The 11,877-nt window shown below is 47.6% G+C and overlaps 1 protein-coding gene across 1 annotated transcript in view; it reads right to left on the reverse strand.

The window, feature by feature from the left end:
- Positions 1–11,877, reverse strand: part of lig1 (ligase I, DNA, ATP-dependent) — a 35,985-nt gene that overhangs the window by 3,959 nt on the left and 20,149 nt on the right. The window contains exons 19-26 of the mRNA XM_052476260.1: positions 11,293–11,388; positions 10,959–11,069; positions 9,064–9,135; positions 7,112–7,256; positions 3,170–3,252; positions 2,207–2,359; positions 1,902–1,955; positions 1,634–1,777 (exon numbers count right to left, since the gene is read on the reverse strand). Coding sequence (XP_052332220.1) covers positions 1,634–1,777; positions 1,902–1,955; positions 2,207–2,359; positions 3,170–3,252; positions 7,112–7,256; positions 9,064–9,135; positions 10,959–11,069; positions 11,293–11,388 — 858 coding nt within the window. The remainder of the gene's footprint in view (positions 1–1,633; positions 1,778–1,901; positions 1,956–2,206; positions 2,360–3,169; positions 3,253–7,111; positions 7,257–9,063; positions 9,136–10,958; positions 11,070–11,292; positions 11,389–11,877) is intronic.

Here is an 11,877-nt window from a genome sequence, read left to right on the forward strand (position 1 = left end):
ACCAGCTAAATGAACATTAAAACAAGACCCTCTCAGTGAGTGCAGGTTTGACCAGCTAAATGAACATTAAAACAAGACCCTCTCAGTGAGTGCAGGTTTGACCAGCTAAATGAACATTAAAACAAGACCCTCTCAGTGAGTGCAGGTTTGACCAGCTAAATGAACATTACAACAAGACCCTCTCAGTGAGTGCAGGTTTGACCAGCTAAATGAACATTACAACAAGACCCTCTCAGTGAGTGCAGGTTTGACCAGCTAAATGAACATTAAAACAAGACCCTCTCAGTGAGTGCAGGTTTGACCAGCTAAATGAACATTAAAACAAGACCCTCTCAGTGAGTGCAGGTTTGACCAGCTAAATGAACATTACAACAAGACCCTCTCAGTGAGTGCAGGTTTGACCAGCTAAATGAACATTAAAACAAGACCCTCTCAGTGAGTGCAGGTTTGACCAGCTAAATGAACATTAAAACAAGACCCTCTCAGTGAGTGCAGGTTTGACCAGCTAAATGAACATTAAAACAAGACCCTCTGAGTGAGTGCAGGTTTGACCAGCTAAATGAACACCCTCTGAGTGAGTGCAGGTTTGACCAGCTAAATGAACATTAAAACAAGACCCTCTCAGTGAGTGCAGGTTTGACCAGCTAAATGAACATTAAAACAAGACCCTCTGAGTGAGTGCAGGTTTGACCAGCTAAATGAACATTAAAACAAGACCCTCTCAGTGAGTGCAGGTTTCCCTTTCCCAGTTGATGCATTACTTACAAAGCACCCTCTGTCCCAAATGGCACCCTCTTCCCTACGTAGTACACTACCCACAAGGCTCTGATCAAACGTTATTCACTATATAGGAAATAGAGGGCCATTTGGGACACACAGGCCTTGTATAAATCACAGATTAGGGCCCGTGCTGATATGAATAGGATTTATGGACAGCAGCACCGCTACGCATACTCTGGCCCGGAGATTTATTTAAACATTTATTTAAGTCAGTTAAGAACAAATTCTTATGTACAATGACGGCCTACCCCAGCTAAACCTTAACCTGGACGACGCTGAGCCAATTGTGCGCCGCCCTATGGGACTCCCAATCACGGCCGATTGTGATACAGCCTGGAATCGAACCAGGGTCTGTAGTGATGCCTCTAACAGTGAGATGCAGTGCCTTAGACCGTGGAGCCCCTCGGGAGATATAGCCTAAATATTGGACCAAGGCCTATATATGAGTGTGCATTTAAGTTGTGGGTAACATGGGTTCATGGTAAGTCTATTAAATAATATCCTTCCCAGAGGAAAGCAACAAGAGCCATGATCTCGCAAGAAATTTGGGGGAACTTTTTTTTTTAAATACTCAAAATGTAGAGACGTAAACAGTTTGTTTTAGATTTGCAGAGCGGATTAATGAGGAAGAGTGTGGCGGTTACATCCCTTTCAGTTCTCAGATGAAATTGCATTGAATCGAATGAATAATTTCCAAATGACTTTGGTTGTGTCCCAAATGGCACCCTATTCCCTATATAGTGAACTACTTTATTGGGACCTGGTCAAAAGTAGTGCACTACAAAAGGAATAGGGACAGTCTTTATATTATTAGTATTGATGTGCCAGTGGACAAACAAAGAGTGATACTAACCAATCCCATGCCAGCCTTGTAGATCGGCGACAGCGATAGGTCGGCACACTTCACTTCCCATACTTGCACGGCATCGAGCCACAAGTCGGGCTCAGTTGATTGGTCCACACGGTAATAGGGGCGGGGCTTTGGCAAAATATGCTCCTGGAAAAAGACAATGGCTTCATAGTTAATTGGATCTAAAGACTTTTGGCAACTTTGCAACAGAAACTCCGGGCTTCGCTTCACAAAAGGAGAATAGAACACAGCAATGGTCTCTGTATTGTACCTTTAAGAATGTATAATGTTGCTCCAAATCTTCATCCTTGAAACCTGTCCCAATCTGCAAAGACAAAAGAACCAGAAAGACACATTCCCCTGCGGTAAACCAGACGAGACCTTTAGCAGAGTAGAATAACACAACTGACAGAATACCCTGTGTTAAATGCCTTGAGCCTAATTGGCCCGAGGAGCTGTCACCTTTCAAAACAGACAAACCAGCAGAGACAAAGGGGGAAAAGTAACCTCGCAGGCAGACAGGTACACACACACAGAAACCCCCCCCCCCACACAGAAACCCCCTCTCACACTCACCTTGCAGACGGACTGGAACTCTTCATTGTCCTCATCGTAGCAGGCGAGCAGAAAGCCTCCGTAGGTCCCTGCTCTCTTGCCCTTCCCCAGATAGGCTCCGATCACACACAGATCCATCGTGTCCCCCACGCCATCCAGATAATCCTTCTTCAGCTAGACAGAGAGATGGGGAGGATTTATAGACAATCCTAGAAGAACTTCTTGTGTTTGCGTGCACATGTGTAGTGCAGGGTTCTCGCCAAAGAATGTAAGAGGAGCTGCGCCACCTTGTGGCCTGGCTGCGCCACTATATATATATATATATATATATATATACACACAGTACCAGTCAAACGTTTGGACACACCTACTCATTCAAGGGTTTTTATTAATTTTTTTACTATTTTCTACATTGAAGAATAATAGTGAAGACATCAAAAACTAATGCTAACCCAATTGAGATGGTTTGGGATGTGTTGGACTGCAGAGTGAAGGAAAAGCAGCCAACAAGTGTTCAGCATATTTTGGGAAAGCATTCCAGGTGAATACCTCATGAAGCTGGTTGAGAGAATGGCAAAGGGTGGCTATATCTCAAATACATTTAGATTTGTTTAACACATTTTTAATGTTAATACATGATTCCATGTGTTATTTAATAGTTTTGATTTCTTCACTATTATTCTACAATGTAGAAAATAGTACAACTAAAGAAAAACCCTTGAATGAGTAGGTGTCCAAACATTTGACTGGTACTGTGTGTTATGTATATATACATTCATGTACATATAAATAAAAAAAGTTAATATTTATTTTTACTTCGTTATATAGAAGGCACTTTTTAGTTCTAGCAAGAAATGTCAGTTAACGATGTTAAAAACCGCAAAACTCTCAGTCTTGAGGGGGAGGCTGCCCCTGTCCGGGCACGCGCACCCCCCCCCCAGCACCTTGTTAAATCCTGGGGAGAACCCTGTGGTGTGTCTGTACCTTGAGCCAGTTGTGAGAGCGCTTGGCGATTTCATACGTGGCATTTTTCTCCAGAGTCTTCACCATGAGTCCCTCACAGGAGTCTGATGAATCCAGAATTACATACAGAAACAACATTTACAGTGCGTCCCAAATGTAATTTAAAATCTATTTAAAAACAGGAAATGGCAACCGATTCCCTATATAGTGCACTACTTTTGACGAGGGCCCATAGAAACAAAACACTTAATGTCCCCCAAATGGCAGTCAATTCCCCATCGTCCTCAGAGAGCGTATCAATTCCCCATCGTCCTCAGAGAGCGTATCGATTCCCCATCGTCCTCAGAGAGCGTATCGATTCCCCATCGTCCTCAGAGAGCGTATCGATTCCCCATCGTCCTCAGAGAGCGTGTCGATTCCCCATCGTCCTCAGAGAGCGTGTCGATTCACCATCGTCCTCAGAGAGCGTGTCGATTCCCCATCGTCCTCAGAGAGCGTATCGATTCCCCATCGTCCTCAGAGAGCGTATCGATTCCCCATCGTCCTCAGAGAGCGTATCGATTCACCATCGTCCTCAGTCAGAGAGCGTATCGATTCACCATCGTCCTCAGAGAGCGTATCGATTCACCATCGTCCTCAGAGAGCGTATCAATTCCCCATCGTCCTCAGAGAGCGTGTCGATTCACCATCGTCCTCAGAGAGCGTGTCGATTCCCCATCGTCCTCAGAGAGCGTGTCGATTCCCCATCGTCCTCAGAGAGCGTATCAATTCCCCATCGTCCTCAGAGAGCGTATCGATTCACCATCGTCCTCAGAGAGCGTATCGATTCACCATCGTCCTCAGAGAGCGTGTCGATTCACCATCGTCCTCAGAGAGCGTATCGATTCACCATCGTCCTCAGAGAGCGTGTCGATTCACCATCGTCCTCAGAGAGCGTGTCGATTCACCATCGTCCTCAGAGAGCGTGTCGATTCACCATCGTCCTCAGAGAGCGTGTCGATTCCCCATCGTCCTCAGTCAGAGAGCGTGTCGATTCCCCATCGTCCTCAGTCAGAGAGCGTGTCGATTCCCCATCGTCCTCAGTCAGAGAGCGTGTCGATTCCCCATCGTCCTCAGTCAGAGAGCGTGTCGATTCCCCATCGTCCTCAGTCAGAGAGCGTGTCGATTCACCATCGTCCTCAGTCAGAGAGCGTGTCGATTCCCCATCGTCCTCAGTCAGAGAGCGTGTCCTCAGTCAGAGCGTGGGCTTTCCCGATTCCCCATCGTCCTCAGTCAGAGAGCGTGTCGATTCCCCATCGTCCTCAGTCAGAGAGCGTGTCGATTCCCCATCGTCCTCAGTCAGAGAGCGTGTCGATTCCCCATCGTCCTCAGTCAGAGAGCGTGTCGATTCCCCATCGTCCTCAGTCAGAGAGCGTGTCGATTCACCATCGTCCTCAGTCAGAGAGCGTGTCGATTCACCATCGTCCTCAGTCAGAGAGCGTGTCGATTCCCCATCGTCCTCAGTCAGAGAGCGTGTCGATTCACCATCGTCCTCAGTCAGAGAGCGTGTCGATTCCCCATCGTCCTCAGTCAGAGAGCGTGTCGATTCCCCATCGTCCTCAGTCAGAGAGCGTGTCGATTCTGCCGGCACTGATCTGTCTCGTATCTCGCAAGGGTGATGGGATAATTCAGCTACAATGTGTCGTCGAACATTAAAAAAAATACTACCTAGGTGACATCGTCTGCTGAACACAATTTCTGCCTGAAAACAGTCTGAATGAACGTAAGCAAAAACAATACATCTGTCAATGATGTTGTTGGTGAGGAAGTCGTAGTCGCTCCATTTTACATCTAGCGGAGACTGTTTGTGCATCTCTGAGCATTTCTGAAGTTTGACAATGGGCAAGGAAGCGGTCATAAAATGTCCAACATTAGCTTGCTGAACCAGTCCCTGAAACGATGCTGCTAACCAACCAAGCCTATACCTAGTAATACACACACACACACACACACACACACTGAATGCTTCCAACAACAGCTAGCTTAGCAAGCTACTTTAGTAGTGCTGACGCTCACATGATGAGTTTTCATGAAGCAGCTGTTGGTCGCTGCAGTCGCCTCCCAAGACAGCTGCTATGCTCAGCTGACCCAACCATACAGAGTAACGTTAGCGATCGCAGGGGAAACACAGTCCCTTTTAGACTTGCAGCCCCAAAGTTAATTTTTTTCAAATGTAAATTTGACCCCCTTTTCTCACCAATTATGTGGTATCTTGTCTCATCGCTACAACTCCCGTACGGGCTCGGGAGAGACGAAGGTCAAAAGCCATGCGTCCTCCGATACACAACCCAACCGCACTGCTTCTTAACACAGCGCGCATCCAACCCGGAAGCCAGCCGCACCAATGTGTCGGAGGAAACACAGTGCATCTGGCGACCTGGTTAGCGTGCACTGCGCCCGGCACACCACAGGAGTCGCTAGTGCGCAATAAGACAAACATATCCCTACCGGCCAAACCTCCCTAACCTGGACGACACTAGGCCAATTGTGAGTCGCCCCATGGACCTCCCGGCTGCGACAGAGCCTGGGCTCGAACCCAGAGTCTCTGGTGGAACAGCTGGAGCTGCAGTGAAGACTTCTTGACCACTGCGCCACCCGGGAGGCCCAACTTTAGGGTCATTTAAACAAGCTTTAAAAATGTCAGTAAAGGTAGAGCTCGCCACGTCAGTACGACAGCTCGCCACGTCGGTACGACAGCTCGCCACGTCGGTACGACAGCTAGCTAGCTCGCCACGTCGGTACGACAGCTAGCTATCTCGCCACGTCGGTACGACAGCTAGCTATCTCGCCACGTCGGTACGACAGCTAGCTAGCTCGCCACGTCGGTACGACAGCTAGCTAGCTCGCCACGTCGGTACGACAGCTAGCTATCTCGCCACGTCGGTACGACAGCTAGCTAGCTCGCCACGTCGGTACGACAGCTAGCTAGCTCGCCACGTCGGTACGACAGCTAGCTAGCTAGCCACGTCGGTACGACAGCTAGCTAGCTAGCTAGCTCGCCATCTCACCACGTCAGTACGACAGCTAGCTAGCTCACCACGTCAGTACGACAGCTAGCTCGCTTACCACGTCAGTACGACAGCTAGCTAGCTCACCACGTCAGTATGACAGCGAGCTGATTAAAGTCACTGCACTGGCGGCCGACATCTTTGCAACATTTTTGCAGGATATAGTTTGAGAAAATTAATCATTGTCACAATATTTGTATTACTTTAGCTTGTTATTCTAAGGATATCATGGTAAGTCATACAAGAGCACGTTGATATAACATTTTAGGAACAGTTTCCATTTTTGAATGGCGGATGCTCGGGAATCCCAACATTTTAAGATGAGTTCGATGTCCTACAAGACAGACTGATTGAGGGACGAGCGTTGCGTAGGAGTGACGCCATCTGACGTAAGACAACGACAATTCCCTTTTTGCCTCAAATTAGTCCTTCTGGAATGTTCTTGGTAAAACCTTTGCTGTACAGTGCACAAATAGCAGTGGGCTGGGTGGGGGCTGAAATAGCAGTGGGCTGGGAGGGGGCTGAAATAGCAGTGGGCTGGATGGGGGCTGAAATAGCAGTGGGCTGGATGGGGGCTGAAATAGCAGTGGGCTGGATGGGGGCTGAAATAGCAGTGGGCTGGATGGTGGTCTCTGCTGCAGCACTATACATGATCCAAGAGGAAGCGGCTTAGAATGCTACACCATCCCCGGCAAAAACAGCGCATGACCTTTGACCAGGGACCATAAAGAGCGCTCTGGTCTAAAGTAGTGCACTATATCGGGAATAGGGTGTCATTAAGGACACAGCCTAAGACATGAATAAACAAGTCAAGGACAGAAGGAGATCACAGAAGACAAGTGACCTCACAAACAAACACAGTGAACAGACTGCTCACACACACGGTATAAAAAAAACACAGACTCATCCCACAAACCTCGAACCGATTGCTCCAGGAACTCAGCTATGACGTCTGTGTTGTCTGAGTCGATGGCGCGGGCGAACGCAAACTCTCCCTCCTTCTCCTGGAAGCTCTTCTTCAACAGAGCCCTGCGACATGACAAGGGCTGCTTCACTAGAGACTGACACACCCACAGAGAAACCCAGAGAGAGCGAGACCACATTAGAGACATATTTTCCACAGATCCACAAAGAATTTGAAAACAAATCAAACATTGATAAACTCCCATATCCATTAGGCAAAAAACTGCAGTGTCAAGACTTCGAATAGGACAACCAGTGGAGGACAAACAATGTAAATATACCCAGAGAAAGACCCAGAGAGAGAGAGAGAGAGACCGAGAGAGAGAGAGAGAGACCCAGAGACCCAGAGAGAGAGACCCAGAGAGAGAGACCCAGAGAGAGAGACCCAGAGAGAGAGAGAGACCGAGAGAGAGGCCAGAGAGAGACCCAGAGAGAGACCCAGAGAGAGAGAGAGAGAGAGAGAGAGAGACCCAGAGAGAGAGAGAGACCCAGAGAGAGAGAGACCCAGAGAGAGACCCAGAGAGAGAGAGACCCAGAGAGAGAGAGAGACCCAGAGAGAGAGACCCAGAGAGAGAGAGAGACCCAGAGAGAGAGAGAGACCCAGAGAGAGAGCCAGAGAGAGAGAGACCCAGAGAGAGAGAGACCCAGAGAGAGAGAGAGACCGAGAGAGAGACCGACCCAGAGAGAGAGAGAGAGAGAGAGAGAGAGAGAGAGACCCAGAGAGAGAGAGACCCAGACCCAGAGAGACCCAGAGAAAGGAGAGAGAGAGAGAGACCGAGAGAGACCCAGAGAAAGGAGAGAGAGACCCAGAGAGACCCAGAGAAAGGAGAGAGAGACCCAGAGAAAGGAGAGAGAGAGGCCAGAGAAAGAGACCCCAGAGAGAGAGAGAGAGACCCAGAGAGAGAGAGACCGAGAGAGAGAGAGAGAGAGAGAGACCCAGAGAGAGAGAGAGACCCAGAGAGAGACACGAGAGAGAGACCCAGAGAGAGAGAGACCCAGAGAGAGAGAGACCCAGAGAGACACGAAGAGAGACCCAGAGAGAGAGAGCGACACCCAGAGAGAGAGAGCGAGACCCAGAGAGAGAGACAGAGAGAGAGGCGAGACACCCAGAGAGGAGAGACAGAGAGAGAGAGACACCCAGAGAGAGAGGCGAGACACCCAGAGAGAGAGAGAGCACGAGAGAGACACCCAGAGAGTCCTGACAAAACATAAAAAATATAATTTCTCAACATTTGAAACCCTTATTCAAGGTTTCAAAGACCCCTCTGATGAGAGTAGGCCACCCCCCCATCCTGTTGGGGGGAGGACGCAGAGAGCTGTGGATTGGCAGCGTACTACATTGCTGCCTGCCATAAGATGAGGGACAGTGTCTGACAGACCAATCAACCTGCACATGTCCTCTATGCTTATTGTTATTGTTCAATGTGTTGGTTATTTTGACACTTGGTTATTGTTGTTAATGTTGTCCAGTTGACAATTTAAGTGAGAGAGACACACTATTACCACCAATGTTACAAACACAACAATCAATGTCTAATTAATCATTATAAACTGGGTGGTTCGAGCCCTGAATGTTGATTGGTTGAAAGCCGTGGCGACCAGTTTATAATAGCAATAAGGCATCTCAGGGGTTTGTGATATATAGCCAATATACCACGGCGAAGGGCTGTGCCCGGGCACTCTGTGTTGCGTTGTGCCTAAGAACAGCCCTTAGCTGTGATATATTGGCCATATACCACACCCCCTCGGGCCTTATTGCTTAAACATGCCATATGGCACCCTATTCTCTATATAGTGCCCTACTCTGGGCCAGAAACCAACGGGCCCTGGTCAAAACTAGTGCACTAAATAGGAAAAGGTGTCCATGTCTAACCGACCTTATAATTCATATTCTCATCCACTCACCTCTCCATTGAGATACAGCAGGTCGAAGGCGTACACACACACTTGGACCTTGATATCAGCTGCAGCCACATCCTACAGAATACACAGTACAGGTCATTGATATCAGCCACGTCCTACAGAATACACAGTACAGGTCATTGATATCAGCCATCAGCCACATCCTACAAAATATACAGTACAGGTCATTGATATCAGCCATCAGCCACGTCCTACAGAATATACAGTACAGGTCATTGATATCAGCCACATCCTACAGAATATACAGTACAGGTCATTGATAGCCATCAGCCACGTCCTACAGAATATACAGTACAGGTCATTGATATCAGCCACGTCCTACAGAATATACAGTACAGGTCATTGATATCAGCCACGTCCTACAGAATATACAGTACAGGTCATTGATATGAGCCATCAGCCACATCCTACAGAATATACAGTACAGGTCATTGATATGAGCCATCAGCCACATCCTACAGAATATACAGTATAGGTCATTGATATGAGCCATCAGCCACATCCTACAGAATACACAGTACAGGTCATTGATATCAGCCACGTCCTACAGAATATAGGTCATTGATATCAGCCATCAGCCACATCCTACAGAATACACAGTACAGGTCATTGATATCAGCCACGTCCTACAGAATATACAGTACAGGTCATTGATATCAGCCACGTCCTACAGAATATACAGTACAGGTCATTGATATCAGCCATCAGCCACGTCCTACAGAATACACAGTACAGGTCATTGATATCAGCCACGTCCTACAGAATATACAGTACAGGTCATTGATATCAGCCACGTCCTACAGAATACACAGTACAGGTCATTGATATCAGCCATCAGCCACGTCCTACAGAATATACAGTACAGGTCATTGATATCAGCCACGTCCTACAGAATATACAGTACAGGTCATTGATATCAGCCATCAGCCACGTCCTACAGAATACACAGTACAGGTCATTGATATCAGCCACGTCCTACAGAATATACAGTACAGGTCATTGATATCAGCCACGTCCTACAGAATATACAGTACAGGTCATTGATATCAGCCACGTCCCACAGAATACACAGTACAGGTCATTGATATCAGCCATCAGCCACGTCCTACAGAATATACAGTACAGGTCATTGATATCAGCCACGTCCTACAGAATATACAGTACAGGTCATTGATATCAGCCACATCCTACAGAATATACAGTACAGGTCATTGATAGCCATCAGCCACGTCCTACAGAATATACAGTACAGGTCATTGATATCAGCCATCAGCCACGTCCTACAGAATATACAGTACAGGTCATTGATATCAGCCACGTCCTACAGAATATACAGTACAGGTCATTGATATCAGCCACATCCTACAGAATATACAGTACAGGTCATTGATATCAGCCACGTCCTACAGAATATACAGTACAGGTCATTGATATCAGCCACATCCTACAGAATACACAGTACAGGTCACTTAACACCATTCCTACTTATCATCTAACCCCCTCCCATCTAACCCCCTCCCATCTAACCCCCCACCCATCTAACCCCCCCACCCATCTAACCCACCACCCACTAAAAGAGGATTCCAACCTAGATGTTTTGGTCCCAGTACTCAGTATATTGTGACAGTGAGAGGGCTCGACAGCCCCTCAGCGCTATGCCGATGGGAGAAAGCCCAACTCCCAGGAGGTCTAACCAAACCAGACAGGTCGAGGGGTTAGACAAAGCAGTCTACCCCATGATCAGAGCCTGGTAGGAAAAGGATCTACGACCACCGAGGAAACTGCCACCTGGGCTCATCAGCCATCCGGCTGTAATAAAAATGATTAGAGAAACCATGGTTACTCAGTAAGAGGACCACTCATTTCTTTCCTGTCACCTTTCTCTTCCGTGTGATGAGAACCTGGAACGGTTGGATCTGTTTCTTCTCTCTGTCCCAAGCTACTGCCTCAGTGTCCAACACACAGGATATCACAGACTCATTCTTTACCTGAGAGACACAGCGAGAGCGAGAGAGAGACAGGTAATGGTATTATCATGCAGTGTGCTTATGTCCATGATAAAGGGGCTAAGATGATATCAGATTGTATCCCTGAAATTGCACCCTATTCTGTATGTGGTGTACTCTGGACAAAAGTAGTGAACTATATAGGGAATAAGCTGTCATTTGGGATGCTCATTGAGTGTGCTACTGTTGAGAGAGTCATTGTTACCGTATGAATGCGAGAGATGATGTCAGGATATTTGGTGGTATTATCCTCCTGGTTGCGACTGAAAATACGCACTTCCCCGTTCTCCAAGATATGGATCTGCACAAGACATACAATTATCACTAGCTGAACCATTCAAACCAACAACAGGCAGTGAGTTTCCTGTTGTTCGTAGAGGAGAGCTGTGTGGCTCAGTTGATGGAGTATTACACTTTTTACAACAACAAAAAAACACCAGGACAGTGGGTTCAATTCCCCCACGGGCCACTCATAAGAAAATGGACGCACTACTGTCCGTTGCTTTGAATACGCTTCTGCCGACTGTCATAATATATGTCATATCAGACAGAAATATGCAGGGTTAACCTATAAAGGTGGAACACAAGCTCTGAGAGCCAGCTGTGTTAGAGCGCCATCTGGTGGCCATTTCAGGAGTCAGACAGCAGATAAATGGCCAAGCGGACAACACGTCACAGGGCACTCGGGAGGGCCTCTCTACAGCCTCCACTCGGGGGGGCCTCTCACCAGCCTCAACTCGGGAGGGCCTCTCACCAGCCTCCACTCGGGAGGGCCTCTCTACAGCCTCCA

The sequence above is a fragment of the Oncorhynchus keta genome, chromosome 23 (assembly GCF_023373465.1).
Source record: "Oncorhynchus keta strain PuntledgeMale-10-30-2019 chromosome 23, Oket_V2, whole genome shotgun sequence".
In the NCBI taxonomy this organism is placed as follows: Eukaryota; Metazoa; Chordata; class Actinopteri; order Salmoniformes; family Salmonidae; genus Oncorhynchus; species Oncorhynchus keta.